General features: G+C 36.7%; 3 protein-coding genes across 4 annotated transcripts; 2 read left to right on the top strand and 1 right to left on the bottom strand.

Moving 5' to 3' along the window:
- Positions 1-2,163: 2,163 nt before the first annotated feature.
- On the top strand, positions 2,164-5,589 carry HERK2 (hercules receptor kinase 2). Its single transcript, XM_021956703.2, has one exon. It carries the CDS (start codon positions 2,811-2,813, stop codon positions 5,394-5,396), a length of 2,586 nt encoding a protein of 861 aa, XP_021812395.2. The 5' UTR covers positions 2,164-2,810; the 3' UTR covers positions 5,397-5,589.
- On the bottom strand, positions 5,588-8,578 carry LOC110755490 (GDP-L-galactose phosphorylase 1). Its single transcript, XM_021956705.2, has 7 exons — positions 8,034-8,578; positions 7,735-7,856; positions 7,589-7,648; positions 7,270-7,500; positions 6,838-7,014; positions 6,248-6,496; positions 5,588-5,961 (listed from the first exon to the last, which is right to left on the bottom strand). The coding sequence occupies exons 1-7, from the start codon at positions 8,101-8,103 to the stop codon at positions 5,764-5,766; spliced, it is 1,107 nt and encodes a 368-aa protein (XP_021812397.2). The 5' UTR covers positions 8,104-8,578; the 3' UTR covers positions 5,588-5,763.
- A 1,751-nt stretch (positions 8,579-10,329) lies between these two features.
- Positions 10,330-17,579, top strand: LOC110758627 (GTP binding protein). Of its 2 annotated transcripts, XM_021960529.2 has the most exons (12): positions 10,334-10,611; positions 11,036-11,203; positions 12,058-12,181; positions 13,013-13,104; positions 13,362-13,460; positions 13,704-13,817; positions 14,506-14,570; positions 14,997-15,113; positions 15,565-15,640; positions 15,880-15,972; positions 16,373-16,423; positions 17,231-17,579. In XM_021960529.2, exons 1-12 carry the CDS (start codon positions 10,525-10,527, stop codon positions 17,327-17,329), a joined length of 1,185 nt encoding a protein of 394 aa, XP_021816221.1. In that variant the 5' UTR covers positions 10,334-10,524; the 3' UTR covers positions 17,330-17,579. The 2 variants fall into 2 exon arrangements, with proteins under 2 accessions (XP_088108287.1, XP_021816221.1); XM_088252161.1 differs by lacking the exon at positions 15,880-15,972 and having other exon boundaries at positions 10,330-10,611.
- Positions 17,580-18,103: the final 524 nt, after the last annotated feature.

Below are 18,103 nucleotides of genomic sequence, written 5' to 3'. Positions count from 1 at the left end.
GGGTCGGTATGTTCCTTTTGTTACCAATCCTACTCCGGTTGGTGTTGGAGCTCCTAACATCACAGTTTGTCGGATATCTTCTCGTCGAACATGAGCATAAGCTTGCTCTACTGTAGGAAATGGACTCATTTGGAGCACATCACTTCGGGCTTTGTCTAGTCGATCATCCAAACCATCCAAGAAAATATAAACTCGATCTTCTTGGATGATATCATAGTATTTTTTGATATCCAACTCGCACTTCATCTCATTTGGACGGCGAAAATCGATTTCTCGCCATAAGCCTTGGAGATCATTGTAGTAAGCTTCAATCGAACCTCCCCCTTGTCGCATACGGGAGATTCGTCTTTTAAGATCATACACCTGGGAGGTGTCAGAGCCATCAAAGTAAGTTGTGGCTATTGCGTCCCAAACTCCTTTGGCCGTCGAGAATCTAATGAAGTTGCCAATTAACCTTGGCTCCATGGAGTTGATTAGCCACCCTTTCACGATTGCATTTTCTGTTCGCCATCGGTTGAATGTCGAGTCCGTCTGAGAAGGTGCTGGGAGTTCACCAGTGAGATATCCCAGCTTATCCTTGCCAGCAACATACATCTCAATAACTTGAGACCATAAGGCATAGTTGGAGCCATCCAACTTAATGCCAATTTGTGCAGGAGAGGTTTCGTAGGTAATAGTCGGGGTCGGGGTCGGGGTCGTATTCGATGTTGATGCTTGTATCTTCATCAACTCAGCCATTTGAGCAGCAAATTCGGTGAAAGTAGTAGGATCGGTGGTGCTACTTTCAACATGGGAAAAATCATCTTCTCCCATGATGGAAACAACAATTCAAGACTAGAGTCAGCAAGATCGCTGCTCTGATACCATGTCAAAACATAGAGAATATTGAGAGAAGAAAGTGGAAAGAGTAGAGAGAATGAGAGTTGTTGAATATTTTCTGATTTTCACTTATGTTCATTACTTACAATCAACACATATATATACAAGTTCCTAAGACATTAGTCAAGCCCCCCAAGTTAGGCAACCAACCAAGTTAGGCAACCAACCAAGTTAGGCAACCAAACTAATTAGGCAACCAAACTAGTCAAGCCCCCCAAATATTGTAGGTGCCAAACATAGTAGGTGCCAAACATTAATTGACTATTACTAGCCACATTAATTGACTACTAGACAACATAATTAACATAGACAAATTCAACATATGACAACTTCTAACATAAAAGTCTTTGTCCTTTCAAAGGTAATATGATCTCTATTTCTCACTGTTTTTGGCAGCCTTGTTTATCAGTTGATGAGCTGTGAATCAAATTATTAGATGCTATGTTTCTTTTTGCATGCGTTTATAAAGTATGATTTGATTGAATCTTTAAACCAAGAAATCAGAAATCAATCCAAATTTCAAACTTCATTTAAAAACAACAGCGAATTACTTATTTTGTAAGATTCGTTATATGCCACGTAAGATGATGTAGAATTGTGGTATAAAATTATAGTAAGAGTATGTTTATAAGTCCGTTTCTTATCGATAACTGAAGACAAAAGATGTTATTTTTGGGTTAAGCGATTTCAGTAAAAAAGAAAGGATGAGATGGTCTTATCGTTTTTATATATAATTCTAAAAACTTGTCCGGCTGTCCCCTTTCAAAAATGAAATTTAGACAAAGCCAGGGCCTGTGCAGATTAACATAACAAATGTAACATGGAAGGTTCATGGAACCAAGAAGAAGAGCCAGAGACAGAGGAACAGAGAAACATGGCTGAATAAATGGCAAGAAGAGGATTAATTTTTCTGACTAAAATTCACAGAGTTTCCAAGGACTCTCTAAGGGGTACTCTAAGTACGGATGAGCAGTACAAAGTCATAGGTTTTATAATAATTGGAAAATCAAGGGGTAATATTGGAAAATGTCAAAAGAATAATTGGACAAATACAATATAATTATTAGACTGTTTATCATCTCCTCCCAGACATGAGCATGTGACCCACCTCATAAATAATGGAACCCCACACATCTCAGGCAGCCAACCGCTGCAATTCTAACACACATATAGATAAATATAAAATTAAAGGTTTTGAAGAAAATAAATAACTTCACCAAAAAAAGAAATGAAATTGCATAAAGAAACTCCATCTGTTACAGAAGTTACAACAGAGTTATAATAAAGTACAGAAATTAATGCTGTCACTTGTCAGGTTCTTGTCTCTTGTGAAAAGATACAAGACAAAGCAAGATGAGATGAACTTTTCCAATCTGTTTCCAACAACAACCCATGTTCCCTTTCCTTTTTTTCTTTTTTTCTTATTCAGAGAGAATCCCATTGCAGAAGCACAATCCAAGTTATTTTCCCCCCCTGTTTTTATTGATTTTGAGTCACACTGGTGATAAAAAAATTTCATCTTTGCCTCCTTTTGTTGCCCACTTTGCCCCAAATCTTGAATATCTTTTGTTGTTGATTTGTGAGAGATTAGTGCAAGAGAGAGGCAGGTGGTTTTTAAAAAAACCAGTCTTTCTTCATAGCAGCAATGGTGCAAAACAAGGAAACTCAAACGCAATTAGATGAGTGATGTAGATAACTTTATATTTCTGCTAGAGCGTGAGGGCAAGTTCTTCAAGTTATTGAGAAACCCACAAACCTGAGTTACTATATGAGTCTTCCTTTTTGTTTTTGCATTTTATTATGAGTTGGGTTTTTCATGCTTTTAGTATAGTTTGTGCTCAAGTGGATATTGGGTTGTTATTGTTTTTCCACTGGGACCTTTCCTTGGTTCCTTAATAAGCACTAAAAGATAACTCTTTTTTAGATTGGTGATGGGTCTCCTAGGCAGGGATATATTTGTGCTGCTTTTTCTGGTGATAGTCTTTGCATTTACAAGGACTGGAGAAGCTCAATCAAGTTCTTTTCTGATAAACTGTGGCACAAATTCCAGTATCACTGTGAGTGGGAGGAAATGGGTTGGTGACTTGGCCCCTAACAATAACCTCACTCTGAGTTCCTCAGGCATTGCTGCATCCACTGCTACCTTAAGTGATGATTCAACTTATGGGCCACTCTACAAAACAGCCAGAGTGTTCACCAATGGCTTCAACTACACATTTCAAGGTATTAAGGGGAACTATTTTGTCAGGCTCCATTTCTCTCCTTTCTCCTTTGATAATTACAATGTAAATGAGTCTTCATTTGGAGTTGTGGCAAATGGTGTAAAACTGTTGTCAGAATTCAGTGTTCATGGTGAGATATCAGACAAGAATGCATACTTGCAGAGTTCAGGAAGCAATTCATCTTCTTCATTGATTAAGGAGTACATTTTGGCCATCAACTTGGATTTACTTGTCATTGAGTTCATCCCAGCTAAGGGATCATTTGGATATATAAATGCAATCGAAATTGTTCCGGTAGTAGATACACTCTTTGCAGGACCAGTTAGTAAAGTGGGTGGAAATGGTGCAAATCAAAACATAAGTTGGCAAGGGATTGAAACTATGTATAGGTTGAATGTTGGGGGTTCTGAAATTAATCCCAGTCAGGATTCAGATCTTTGGAGAGCATGGGAAGTGGATTCTAGCTACATGATCACAGCAAATGCCGGGTTCGAAATAAAAAACAGTTCCAACATTACCTATTCGTCTGTGAATGATTCCTCGGTGGCTCCTCTTCTTGTGTATGAAAGTGCTAGAACTATGTCCAACACTGAAGTCTTGGAGAAAAGGTTCAACATGTCTTGGAAATTTGGAGTGGATCCTGATTTCGATTATTTAATTCGACTGCATTTCTGTGAGCTAGTTTATGACAAGGAAAACCAGAGGATTTTCAGAATCTACATAAACAATAGGACTGCAGCAGATAATTTCAATGTTTTTGTCCGGGCAGGGGGGAAGAACAAAGGGTATCATCAGGATTTTTTCGATGTGGTGTCTCCGAAAGTGGACACACTATGGATTCAATTGGGTCCTGACACTGCAGCCGGGGCTGCAGGAACTGATGCTCTCTTGAGCGGCTTGGAGATTTTCAAGCTCAGTAGAAATGGGAATCTTGCTTATGTGGAGAAGTATGGTAGAGGTGTATCTTCACCACGAAGACGGAGTTCAAAAACTCAACTTCTTTGGGTGGGAGTTGGAGCAGGTATAGCTTCTGTTGCCATTCTTGCTACTCTCCTTTTCTGTTTCTGCAATAGATGGAGACAAAAATCAAGTGAAACCAAAAACAATCCTGCTGGGTGGAGGCCATTGTTCCTTAATGGCTCCATTGTAAACAGCACTGCCAATGCCAAGGGAGCAGCCGGAAGTCAGAATCCATATGGTGCTGTGGCCTCTACTAGGGTTGGCAAGCGGTTCATGTTAGCAGAGGTTCGTGCGGCAACCAATAATTTTGATGAAAGTTTAGTGATTGGACTAGGAGGCTTTGGTAAGGTATACAAAGGGGAGATTGATGATGGCACTCTCGTAGCAATCAAGCGAGCCAACCCCCAATCTCAGCAAGGCCTGGCTGAGTTTGAGACAGAGATTGAGATGCTTTCGAAGCTCAGGCATAGGCATTTGGTCTCTTTGATTGGATTCTGTGAAGAACAAAATGAGATGATTTTGGTTTACGAGTACATGGCAAATGGGACTCTTAGAAGCCATCTTTTCGGGAGTGATCTCCCACCGCTGACTTGGAAGCTACGAGTAGAAGCATGCATCGGGGCAGCGCGAGGACTCCATTACCTTCACACTGGTGCAGAGAGGGGGATCATCCACAGGGATGTTAAGACAACCAACATACTGCTAGATGAAAACTTTGTAGCAAAAATGTCTGACTTTGGGTTGTCTAAAACTGGTCCTGCTTTGGACCATACCCATGTCAGCACTGCAGTTAAAGGAAGCTTTGGATATCTTGACCCCGAATATTTTCGACGACAGCAGTTGACAGAGAAATCCGATGTCTACTCTTTTGGGGTAGTGCTGTTTGAAGTTGTTTGTGCTCGGGCTGTTATAAACCCAACCTTGCCAAAAGATCAGATCAACCTTGCAGAATGGGCAATGAAATGGCAACGACAGAGGTCACTTGAAACCATCCTTGACCCTCGTCTTGAAGGAAGCTATTGTCCGGAGTCATTGAAGAAGTTTGGGGAGATAGCAGAAAAATGTCTTGCCGACGAGGGGAAAAGCCGGCCAACGTTGGGGGAAGTTTTGTGGCACTTGGAGTATGTCTTGCAGCTCCATGAAGCTTGGATGCGTACCAATGCTGGAGACAATTCTTTTACAAGTAGTCAGGCTTTTGGGGCTTTAGTTGAGGGAGAAGCAGAAGAGGGAGAAGGACCTCCGAGTTTAGATGAAGAGACTGGTTGCAGCAGAAAGTCTACTACAAGAGGATCAAATGAATCTACAGAAGATGGAGCTGAGATGCATGGCCATTGAGGAAGTGAAATTATATTCATTATTATGTTGCATTATAAATTCTTTCATATATTGTTTTATTCAGTTCTATATGAACTTGAAGTTTGCTATTATTGTAGTTATATTTGTAGGTTTCAAACCATTCATTGTAATATAGCCTGCTACGTTCAATTGCCTTGGTCATACATTTGAGAGTTTTGAGCTTTTGGGGCAAGTTTGAAAGTTGTCTTGTTATTATGTGGAAAAATCAGTCATTGCAATTATTATATCATCACATAGCGAAAATTTCTGTTTCAAAAAAGGAAAAAGATGATCTATACTTGCTGAGCGTCTATTTCCAAAAGACAACTTGAAACTTCCCAATCTCATCACATCACAGCTCCTAAATTCAAGAAGCAAACTTGCTGGCAATGGTGCAACAGAGCCGCTTCACCCCTTGGAAACCTTCATCATCAAGGGAGACGGTAGTTAGCTGTTTTAGCAGAGCCTGCTCAGTAGCTTGATCAAATTCAGACCTTGATTTAACCACGAAGTATCCCCCACATTCCCAAGCTGAAAGGGTACAAGAGTTTTTTGATGTCTGTAGCTGCACAAACAAAATAAATTCCTGATAAGCATGCACATCAAATGCGTAAACAGCAGACAAGCCATCAAACTTAGGATGTACGATTAGAGTTCTGAACATTTTTTTAATAATAAAAAAAGATAATCAATTAACCATGCTTATAAACGTAAAACCATCTCCACACATAAACATGCAAAGCTACATGGTACAGGTTTTACTACTGTCACAATAAAGTTACAGGGCTGAACACAGACAATAAACAGCATTTTGATGTTTTCAGTTAAAAATAAAACCAAATACCATTTACCTGAAAAAATAAAAATATTCTTTTGCCATGATCAGATATCAGCAGATTATATGGAATGAGCTTTTCCTGTAAGCACAAACATATCTCAGCAAGAACCTCCATCATCATATTCAAGTGGTTGCTCTCAAAAACGAGTGTCTTAATGGGGTAATCTGTAACAGAAGAGATGCGCATCCCCTCTTGCCCATCACCAAAAAAAGTATCCAAAGGCATGAATTCAACAGGTAAAGGGATTTGAAGGTAGCAGGCCTGCATGCAAAATGTATTTTAAATTTATTTGTAAGGAAAAAAAAATTGATATGAGATATACACACAAAGTTTGTTGTTGAGTTGAGATTGAGAGTATAAACATGTCCTGGGCCTCACCACCCATTGTTGGTTGGATGCTCTAATTCTATCTGCTATATAAGATGAAATGCGGTAAACCAAACTTCTCTATCTTTGAACAGAAAAGTTTTTAACAAAAGTCACTTTACAAGTAATTTATTGATGTTGCCATAAATCGCAAGCACAGGCGACTAAAACATCAGTTTACCTTACCGAATACGTCATAAGATATAAAATAATACTTTGTATAAGAAATTTTATACCTGGAAATATATATGAGAAGCACTAGGTGAATAGTCATAGAATAGGCGAAAAGAGCAATTATTTACTTCAACAGCAACACGCAGAACTAGTTCCAAGGATCTTGCATCTAGGAACTGGTGAAGAATGTTAGAGCTATGTGGTACCAGGAAGACATGGCCATATTCCACAGGGGATGACTGAAAAGTAAGCAAAGCATCAATTAGTTCTTACCTAGGTAAAATGCTGTTGGCATATCTAGAAAACCAAAGTCCTAAAAAGCCTCTAAAGAAATGTCTACAATAAAAATAAAAATAAAGAATTCAGGAAAACAATTAAACATCTCCACTTCGCATGGTTATGATCATTTGGTTGGGGTACTTAACAACCGCTAGTTATCAATTTATCACCATTCATGGCACTAAAAATTTGAAAAAAGATAAACAATGTCTTACGTTGATAGTAATCAATAAGCCACAATCAGGCACGGCAGCTGAAAGAACAAGCTCAGGGTTTAACTTTTCACCACTTGCAACACAGAAGAGTAACTCCTCCTGGCGTTCCATCCAACTAAACTCAAACACAGCTTCTTGGTGGCGGATTTTGTTCTTGCCCAGCTTTAGCATACAATCCCTACTCCATCCTTCATTAAACTGAGCAATAAACTTTCTCCTGCCACCAATGACCTGCATAAACCATAAAGCATCTCCAACTATAAGTGCCTTTACTTAATCATCAAGTTAAAAGAAACATCAGGCTGTTAATAACAAAGACCTTAATTTCAGAGGTTGTCACATCATATCTGAATAGACCTTTCCACATTCGATCTTCCCACTGCAAGTTAGGAAGAAGCATGTAAGTCAATGTCTAAACGACATAAATCTATAAGTAGCAGGGTTGTAATTTGTCATGTTCCATACCTGCGCTAGAAGAATAGAATCTAGCACACTCTGTTCTTCTTCAATTAAGCATGAAATGCCTCCAACAGAACCATTATCCAATACAGAATTGCTACCAAAACGGTACAAAGGGATTCTTATACCTGAGAAAATTCCTTTATTAAATTAAAAGTAACAAAATTTGAAGTCCTTCTGATACTATAAACCAACCAAGAAAAGCAATATGGGCATTGTAATCATAACAAGAAGAAAAATCAGACACTACCCAATAACAATCAATAAAAAAAATGCTAAAACCCATCAAAATTCAAAACACAAACCTTGCAACGACAGTGGAGGGGGGCACTGAGACAAAAAGTTGTCGTCTTGAAGCTGCTCCACTGTAACCATGTCTACTGCTTAATAAAAAACGAAGTATTTTGCAAAATGGCAAAAAAACCCAGAAGGGGAAAGTTGGACGGTCGTCGTTTCTAGCAGCAGCCACCGCCGGCGAGGAAGGTAAGATCGGAGGGATGCCCACCGGCCGATGGTAGGGCACCGCGACCGCCGTGAAACGAAGGGCATGCAAACAAGGATTTAGAAAAAGCTCTCATGCATTCTCTGCCCCTTGAAATCTTAATGCTACGAGTAATTGCTTTGATTAGAGCCGTGATTGCATCAACGAAGCCAGCCCTTGCCGGACCAGCGATTGCAAATCTATATGGTGATCGAGAGTGGCGAGAATTGTGACCGAAATTTGTGTATCTCTGATTCTCTGTTGACCCGGCCTTTGCTTCTGCTTCTTTTCTTTCTGTTTCTTCTTCTATCTCAGGGCGTCTTTAGACTTCCGAAACAGAGGTACGAATCTACGGCTGCTTTTTCGACGAATAGGAACGTGACGCTTGTGGTCCGGTTTTGCGTCTTTTTACCGAAACATATAAGCCCAGTGCGCTAGCCTTTGCATCATTAGCCAAAATTGGGCCCAAGATTGCACCCCAGATCCAAGCCTACTTTTTTTTAATTAAAAAAAATCCAAACAGCCCAATATATTTTTTTGCTAAGATTAAAGCTCAATGAGGTTGCAAGTTTAAAAGTAATTTTCATTTGGCAATTAAAAAAATAAAATTTGATTTTATGAAGATGTTGAGAGTCACAAAGACCAAAATTTTAAATTACGCTCTCATATGCTAGAATTTCACAAGATTTTGTTGTAAAATCAAATGTCATATAATTTTTTTAACTGAGAAAAAAAAAATTAAAACTAAGATCCGCTAATTTTTTTAACTGAATTTGGTGCCATTCCATTGATTGGTTCACGGGGACATGTTGGAGGGTCAGGGTACAGCCGCGCGGCTATATATACTTTTAAAATATTATATTTATCAAGTATAGCCGCGCGGCTATACGCTTAAAATATTCTATTTATGGAGTACGGCCGCACGGCTATACCTGTAAACTATTCTATTTATAGCGTATAGCCGGTCGGCTGTACTTTTAAAATATTCTATTTACGGAGTATAGCCGCCCGGCTATATGTTGAAAAAAATTCTATTTATTGGGTATAGCCGCGCGGCTCGACGCTTTAAATATTTTATTTATGGAGTATAGCCGAACGGCTATACTGTAAAAAAAAAAAAATCTATTTATGGAGTACAGCCCCTCGTCTATACGGTAAAAAAAAAATCTATTTATGAAGTATCGCCGCCCTGCTATATTGTGAAAAATTCTATTTCTTGAGTATCATCACACGGCTATACCATTTAAATATTTTATTGATTGAGTATAGCCGCAAGGCTATACGGTTTAAATAATATCTGAGTCTTATTTAATTACTTTCATTAATATTATTTCTTTAGTGAATAATTAGTATTAAATATTTTAATTTACTTCATAAATCATATTACTTAATAAATAGTAATTAATTTTTTAATTTCATTCCTGTATAAAATATTTGAATATTAATTATTCATTAAGTAATAATAATTAAAACATTACTACTAATTAAAGTAATTAAAAAGAGAAATTCGGATTATGCTATTTAAAGGGTATAGCCGCGGCTATACTATTAAAATATTTTATTTATGGAGTATAGTCGCACATCTATACTTTTGAAATATTCTATGTAAAGAGTATAGTCGCCTGGCTATACTATTTAAATATATTATATTTTAATTATTATTTAATATTCAACAAACAAAAAATTAATTACTATTTATTAAGTAATTTATGAAATTAATAAAATATTTAAATATTAACTAAGAAATAATAATTGAAACATAATTACTAATTAAAGTAATTAAAAAAGGCTAAAATTTTACTTAATTATATATATTAAATTAAAGAAGTTGGCCAAAAAACAAAAGTAAAGAGCCAAGTACGTTAATACATGCTATAATTTTTTTCTGAAAAAGATAAAAGTAAAAGAGAGAGCTCAAAATTTGAGTAAATAAAAACCTCTATATTGGTTATTTATTTATTCAAGCGATGTGAAGGAAGGGATTTTCTCACACATATTGTCAAAGTGACATGAGGGTTCGAACGTGAGACCACTTATTTGCAAATGAAGGCCTTTTTCCACTAGCTAGGTTTCTTTTAGAAAAAAAGAAAGATAAAAAAATCAGCTCCTTGTGAAGTCGTGCGTTGGGCTAACGCGAGTGTGAGTGTCAACTGCTCACTAGGGTTCGAACCGTTGGGTATAAAAAAGCTCAGAACTGATAACTGAAATCTTTTACTCTCCTTTCTCCTTAAACCACCGTACCACCTCACTCCGTACAAAACCCTAGAAACTCTCAGCTGCTCGCTTCGTCTCTTCGTCTTGCTCATAATCTCAAAATGCCTCCCAAATCTGCAAAAGCTAAGGAAGCACCAGCTGAGCGACCCATCCTTGGCCGATTCTCATCTCACCTTAAGATTGGCATTGTAAGCTCATATCCCTGTTTGTTCATTATGTTTATCAATTTATTTTTCTGTTTGATTCCCCAGAAAACTAGGAAATGAACAGGAATTGAAAAAAAATTGGGTCATTTCACTTCATTAGCGTGTAAGACAATTTTGAGTGATGCCGATTCCATATGTTAATTTTTGGGTTGAGCTATTATGACCTTTTCATTTATTTGTTTTTAAAGCGCAGCATCATGCATGTTAAATATATATAATGAAAATTTTCTTTAAATTTTGCGTTCAATTTAATATTTTACCCCAATTATTGAGTTCTCAGGTTGAGCTGTAATTGTACTTAGTTTTGTAGTTTTCTGTTGCATTTGCAAGTCCACATTAAAAAGGAAAGTAGTTAAATATTGCAAATGATGAAGTGATTGTACTCTAAGCTTTTGTTTCTGGATAGGTTGGATTGCCGAATGTTGGAAAATCTACTCTTTTTAACACTCTCACAAAGTTGTCAATACCTGCTGAGAACTTCCCTTTCTGCACAATTGAACCCAATGAAGCCCGAGTCAATGTTCCCGATGAGCGATTTGACTGGCTTTGTCAATTGTACAAGCCAAAAAGCGAGGTTTGTCTCTGACATGATTTACTGTGGGAAGCCTTATGTTATGGTTTTCTGCTAACTACTGAGATCAGGTTTGGCTGGTAGTTTTGGTATCTTTCAGACTATGACAATTTTTAAAAATTATGATATTTGATGGATTGCCTTTTTGCGTTTCCATTCAGACTCTTGATTCTTATTAGACCTTTTTTTTCCTTGAATTTTCATGATAGTTTTTGCACTCTCTTTATTTGTATATCATTGCCGTTGCTGCCATGTCCTCCCGTTTTAATCTTACTGTCTCTTGTGTCACACTAACATTGTTCCCTTCAATGTCATTGCTTGCATCTCTATGATTTTAATCCTTACCATGTATTGAACCCTACTATGAGTTGTTTAGTATTTCAGTGTTTGGCATCTTTTTCATCAGTTTAGTCGTTACCATCTATTGCATGCTGCTTGAGTGTTGGTTGTCAAGCAATAGATTCCCTAGATGGTTGCAATAATCTACAAACGCCAGGGCATAAATGAAAACTTTTTAGTGATGAAAAAACCAACTAAAGAAAAATAAAATACCAGGTGGACATTGACAGGTCACCATAGGATCCCAAGTTTGGGTCCCCCCTTCTTAGTATTATGGGCAATTTTCATGAATGTTGATGGTACTGTAGTAGGGGTTGAAACTGGAACAGACCATCTACCTGTTTGGTTACTAACACAATTTTAATTACCTATTTCTGCAACCAAATATGTTTATATGAATGGTGATATTATTTTTGACAAAGGCAATTGAATTTTTCATTTTGGTAGGTAAGCTTATTGTTCATGCATATAATTTTATTGAACTTTTCTTAACATGTGCAATTCATTTTGATATGCAGGTCTCAGCTTTTTTAGAAATCCATGATATAGCCGGACTTGTTCGAGGTGCCCACGAAGGACAAGGGTTGGGCAACAGTTTCTTATCCCATATCCGTGCCGTTGATGGCATCTTTCATGTTTTACGTAAGATGTTTCTACTTTCGATGCACTACATGCTTGAATGTTGTTATCTTAGAAGGCATGGTACTTCTGTAACAGCCAAATAACTGTATGATTCTAATATTCACATGAAGAACTAAGGGGAGACTTATACTTATTAGTCTGTCTTGAGTAGTATCATATTTATTTCATGTCTATCTTTAGGATGATGGACAGTGTAGCTAAAGTTTGAGAAAAACTAAAAAAGAATCTTCTTTATGAGGGGAGTGAAACACTTGTAGTAGCTAAGGAGAGTTAATGTGTATACAGGTCACAGCTTTTCTCTAACTTATCATGTCTTTGGGCCATGCAAGTTAATTGGATGGTTGGTCTACACAGTACAATCCAAATTTCAGTTGGTTTTATTATGTCATGAGAACATAAATAATTGTGACCCGTGACATGCTTCAAAGAAGAAGACCCTATGCATGTTCACCTTCACAGTGGTGTGGGTTGGTCCTCAAAGTTGTATTTCCTGTTGAGGGAGAATTTCTTGGATATGGGGGGCAAGAAAGACGATTCTCTTTGGTGGTGTGCAGTTTGGCTCTTATGTGGACTGTTTGGATGGAAAGAAGCAATAGGTTTTGTTATGATAAAGCAGAGGAAATGGATCTGCTATTGGATGGAATTAGTTTTAACTTCTGTTTGGCATCATTGTCAAAGCATTTTTCAAAGATTCCTTTTAGTGTCATTCAGCTAATGTGTTTTTGTTGAGGAGGTGGATCTGATGGACTTCTCGTCTGTCCTCTTTGTAATGGTCTTGTATGAATGTATTGCTACTATAAAATTCACTGTTCTCTTTAACCATTTTTCTAGGTGCATTTGAAGATCCGGATATCATCCATGTTGATGATACTGTGGATCCTGTGAGGGATTTGGAGATTATTAGTGCAGAATTGCGCTTAAAGGTGTGCTTTACTTGTCTATGATATCCTAACTATGGTTGATTCTTGGTTGCTTTTTTATGATCTATATTTAAAACCATCATTTGTGATTCTCTTTCTCTGTGCGAGTGTGACTTAATGCATTTAAACCCTGTAGCTCCCTTTCTACTCTTACTTTCCAAATTTCTGAATCTCATTATGCTTGTTCATTTCTATCTTTCGAGTTGCAACTTATCTGTCCATATAGATTTTTAAGAGAGTTATATCTTATGTTTTTGTAGGATATTGAATTCATGGAGAGGAGGATAGAAGATCTTGAAAAGAGCATGAAGAGGAGCAATGAAAAGGCGTTAAAGATTGAGCATGAGCTATGCCAAAAGGTTTGTTTTATGAGATAATTTAGTTTAATATTCTTGAATCTTGACTTTGACGTGCAACCTTTTTGTGTATGTCATGGTAATGTATCTGGAGTATTGTAATTTGTAAGTAATATTGAGGCTATAATATGAGAACTATGCTTGTCATACTTTTGGTTTTAGAATCTTTAATATCCTCTAGTATGTATTTAAGGATTTATTTTTGTTTGTTACTTACTAAATTGAACAATGATCGCGTATCTAAAGATCAAGGCATGGCTTGAGGATGGAAAAGATGTCCGTCTAGGGGAGTGGAAAGCTGCTGAAGTCGAGATCTTGAATACCTTTCAATTGCTAACGGCCAAGCCTGTTGTTTACTTGGTAAGTTACACTCCTGCCAGGAACAGTTACCATGGTGGCTTTGTAATTTTTCTATACTGGGTGCATATTATATCTATCTTCTATGTTCAGTATCTTCTACTCCATAGTTCTTCGTACAATCAGCGTATGTGAATGATATAAATATTTTTTCCTTGTAAATGAATGTCTTGGTTTATCGGTTGCATGACCTCCTCTTGAATCAGTTGGAATCTTAATGTCTTGCCTTTTTTAGGAGCATGTCATGTTTTCTTTCAAAACTGTATGAGAATGTAATAATGTGAAGAATATGTGATGGAACGTTCAAGAGAATGTAATCATGTGAAGAATCTGTGGTGGGGCGTTCAAAGAAAATCAGATGAAAGAGTTGTATAGTATTGATCTTGTTTTCAGATATTCGAATAGACCATAATTACAGTATTGTACTCATAGAAAGAAAAATTGGTGAAACCTGTATAAATGTTCACTAGAGTCCATAGGGGTTGACTTCCAGATGCAAAGGACCGTTCCAGTTTCTTACATTTGGTTCTAAATCAGATTCTCTGCCAAATTATAGAAATTGTGCAGCTGCTAAGCCTTTTTGGGAGCTTATGTTTATTTAGTCTGGCCTCCAAACCAGGTTCTCGTTTTTTTAGCTATTTTATGTGTGGATGACGATTTGGCGATATCTGTACCTATATTATTTCCACAGGTTAACATGAATGAGAAAGATTACCAAAGGAAAAAGAACAAATTCTTGCCAAAGATCCATGCTTGGTATGGCCAACTTTCTGAAATATTTGTTTTCTCTATTCTCTCTCTTGCTTTGTGTATTTTTCGCATGCGTTTGCCAGTGTGTTTTCATCCTTGTGTGTTCGGTAGGTTAAGTCCATACAAGAAAGTGCAACTTGTTTTGTGTTTACACTTGGCATCCTTTTCAATTTTCACATGTTTTATTTACCAAACTGCCTTGCTATGAATGTATCCTTTAGGATTCATACTTTTGATTTACTCAAAAAGGTTTGTTTTTCCTATGAAATACTTAAACTGCGTACTTCATAGATTGATTTAAGGTGTTTAAAAATTAAAAATAAAATATTTTTTAGGTTTTATTCTACCATTTTCCTCCAAAATGTGACTAAATATGTTAAATCTTGAAAGTAATCATGTGATGAAGGTAACATTTTTCTTTCCATGTTACAGGGTGCAGGAACATGGAGGTGAACCAATTATTCCATTCAGCTGTGCATTAGAAAGGAATCTTGCTGATTTGCCACCAGAGGAAGCAGCAAAATATTGTGAGCAGAACAACGTACAAAGGTTAGTTCAACCCTTGATATGTCGTGAGGATTGAATGACTTCTGACATATGGTTTAAATCTTTCGTTATCTTAGTAAGGAATAGTAGCTAAAGTAAAATTATATTTATTTCGACACAGGCACACACTGCTGTCTTTTCTTCTTAACCCATCCTTTAGGGAATTTTTCCTGTTTTTTTTATTTCTATGTTGTGTTGATACTGTCCATGTTAGGGGGTCTTTGGCAATCTTTTCCACTGGTTTAAACCAGACTGGTTACTATTGTCCTGATTCTTGAGTAACCTATATACGTTGGTACTACCAAAATCAGATTGGTCATTGTAGTTGGAGTCCCTTAATGCCTAATCTATATTGGAAATAAGCCCTTAGAGTTTTGCAGTGTAGGAACAGACTAGATATGCATGTAGTATCAAATATCTATGCTCTATGCTGACTGGATCAAATCTGCTACAGTGCCCTTACCAAGATCATAAAGACTGGATTTTCAGCGATTAATCTCATATACTTTTTCACTGCTGGCCCTGATGAGGTAAAATATTATAATATTTGTCCTCATTACCATTCTTTTTAATTAATGTCTTTGCTCAAAATTTGTTTATGTTATAATTTATATGAAAATTTTAAGAATTAAATGTCATAATTTAGGTAGTAAATTGATAGCATCACCAAAAAGGTAAGTAATTTCTTTTGGTGTCATCAGCATGTTCCAACACAGCCTTAGTTTTATGTACTTGGTCTGAGTCTACCAACTACAAATACCATTGGCAGGTGAAGTGCTGGCAAATTAGGCGGCAGACAAAAGCTCCTCAAGCTGCAGGGGCCATCCATACTGATTTCGAGAAAGGGTTTATTTGTGCTGAGGTTGTTCCTACCTTATGTATTCAATCTTGTCTGACAATAATTCTTCTTTAGTAATATCTTTACTAGTTCTAATTCCAATATACGATTTACAAATACAAGAAATTTCATTTGTGAATGTCTTTTCTATTCAAAATTATGCTTAGAAAAAGAAATCGAAGAAAAAAAGTTAAAGATTGTTCCTTTCTTTTCTTTCTTGCTACTGAAGAGCTATCACCTTCCCATTGCCCTTTCTTTTGTTTCTTTTCTGAAATATGAACCTAATGCATCAACAAACTATTCTTTCTATTATCGCGATCTTGTTGTAGGGACCACCCCATCCTGTCCCGTCTGCTATAACCGTTATATTGTTGCTTCTCTGCTATAATCACTAAAGTGCTCCTGCCTGTTTTTAAATTTACAGGTGATGAAATTTGAAGATCTGAAGGAACTAGGTAGTGAGCCGGCTGTTAAGGTATGGGATATGTTCTGACCAATGTAATATATATGCTTTAAAACTATTTTTTGATCATATCATTGCTTCCATGACATGGTCATTTAGATCATGATCCAAAGCGTAGGATTGTGTTCCTAGACCCTAGATAGCCCAAATTCTTTTCACATTCCAGTATTTGGATTTGGTAGGACTGACGAGATCATGGAATCAGTAAGATTATTATGCTTCTTACCAAGCTACCAATCTACAGAATAATTGGTTTTGGGTTTTTTTTACCCCCTTCATTTGGCAGAATCATACATGAGTAGAAGGCTAAAATCAAATTTTCTTAGTTTCTTGCTTTTTGTCTGCGGCCCCACTCCCCAATTGTTTAGGGACTCGGATATTTCCAATTTCAAGTATCAAGAATAGGACTAACATAAGTCATTAAATGTTACTTGCTCCAGATTCCTTGTATAATTGAGGTTTACCTCTTACAAACCTTGCCTGGTCAGTATGAGAGTAGAAGCTACATCAGACTAGAAAGGGTACTATCTAGCATATGAAGAAAAATGAAATATTGTATTTTGTTTACGGTGTATAATGAACTGGAAAAAGAAAGGACTAATGAGTTTTGAAAAGATGTATTGATTTGAAATTCAGATGCCTCCATAAGATTTTTATGGAACTCACCTAAAGGCTTCTAGTGTCAATAGCTTTGAATTTTAGAATAATAGGTTCCAAAGAGGGCCCTCTGATGTTTCATCACCTATTTGCTCTATTCTATGAGGAATTATAATGGGTTTAACATCCTAATTTATTTCATGCTCTTTCAATTTTTCGCAGGCTGCTGGTAAGTACAGACAGGAGGGGAAGACATACGTGGTCCAAGATGCTGATGTGATATTTTTCAAGTTTAATGTTTCTGGGGGTGGCAAGAAGTGAGATAGTTAGACCTCTCCAGCATAGCATATATCAATTTGCTGATTCAGAGAGAGCATTTGGAGATGGATCATTCTTATGATTGTATACTTGCATCGTGAAATGAAGAATTACCTGTAACATGTTATTGTATTTCCTGGCCAAATTTTTGTTCATCTAGTTCGGTTGCCACTCTTCGATATATGTTGGAAGTTGTGATTGTAGGCTTATGGAGAGTGAATGGATAATACAAAGCATAACGCGTTTATCTGAATTTTCTTCAACCAGATCTCCCTTCTAATTTGAATATCCTTTGATTCTCCCTATTATTAAGTTAAAGTTTTTATCTTTTTCTTTCTCTAGAGCATCTCCAAGGGAGATGTCAAATGCAAAATGTCAAATTTGAATTTGATGGCTTATGTGACAATTTGACACTTACGAAAAAATTTAACTCCACCCGAAATGCCAAATATCATGTTATTATATTATATTTTTAAAAGTAAATGGGGGCTCATATGATGCACAAGACTTTAAAAGAGAGTAAATGATAGTGGGGTTAATGACTAAAAATATTGAAATAATATTTGACATCAAGTTTTTTGATATGTTATTTTTGACATCTCTTCTAGTTTTCAAATTCATTTAGGATTTGATTACTCAGTTGGAGCAATTTTAACGTTTAATTTTTGTCATTTTATATTCATGTGTACGAACCTTTTACGTTAAAATTTAACCTAAGAGAATATATCCCTTTACACTTCACGGAATGCTACTTTAGCCAAAAGTTAAAAGGACATG

The sequence above is a fragment of the Prunus avium genome, chromosome 4 (assembly GCF_965620075.1).
Source record: "Prunus avium chromosome 4, drPruAviu1.hap1.1, whole genome shotgun sequence".
In the NCBI taxonomy this organism is placed as follows: domain Eukaryota; kingdom Viridiplantae; phylum Streptophyta; class Magnoliopsida; order Rosales; family Rosaceae; genus Prunus; species Prunus avium.
Note: the sequence above shows the minus strand (reverse complement) of the source record. Positions and strands in the feature narration are given on the sequence as shown.

Bases quoted from the DNA above. Each gene is read 5' to 3' on its own strand.
- HERK2 (XM_021956703.2), top strand. From the start codon at position 2,811: ATGGGTCTCCTAGGCAGGGATATATTTGTGCTGCTTTTTCTGGTGATA.
- LOC110755490 (XM_021956705.2), bottom strand. From the start codon at position 8,103: ATGGTTACAGTGGAGCAGCTTCAAGACGACAACTTTTTGTCTCAGTGC. The intron at 7,501-7,588 runs GTCTTTGTTATT...TGGTTTATGCAG, and splicing joins TGACAACCTCTGAAATTAAG to GTCATTGGTGGCAGGAGAAA. The intron at 5,962-6,247 runs GTAAATGGTATT...TTGTTTGTGCAG, and splicing joins GAATATTTTTATTTTTTCAG to CTACAGACATCAAAAAACTC.
- LOC110758627 (XM_021960529.2), top strand. From the start codon at position 10,525: ATGCCTCCCAAATCTGCAAAAGCTAAGGAAGCACCAGCTGAGCGACCC. The intron at 15,973-16,372 runs GTTGTTCCTACC...TTAAATTTACAG, and splicing joins AAGGGTTTATTTGTGCTGAG to GTGATGAAATTTGAAGATCT. The intron at 16,424-17,230 runs GTATGGGATATG...AATTTTTCGCAG, and splicing joins GTAGTGAGCCGGCTGTTAAG to GCTGCTGGTAAGTACAGACA.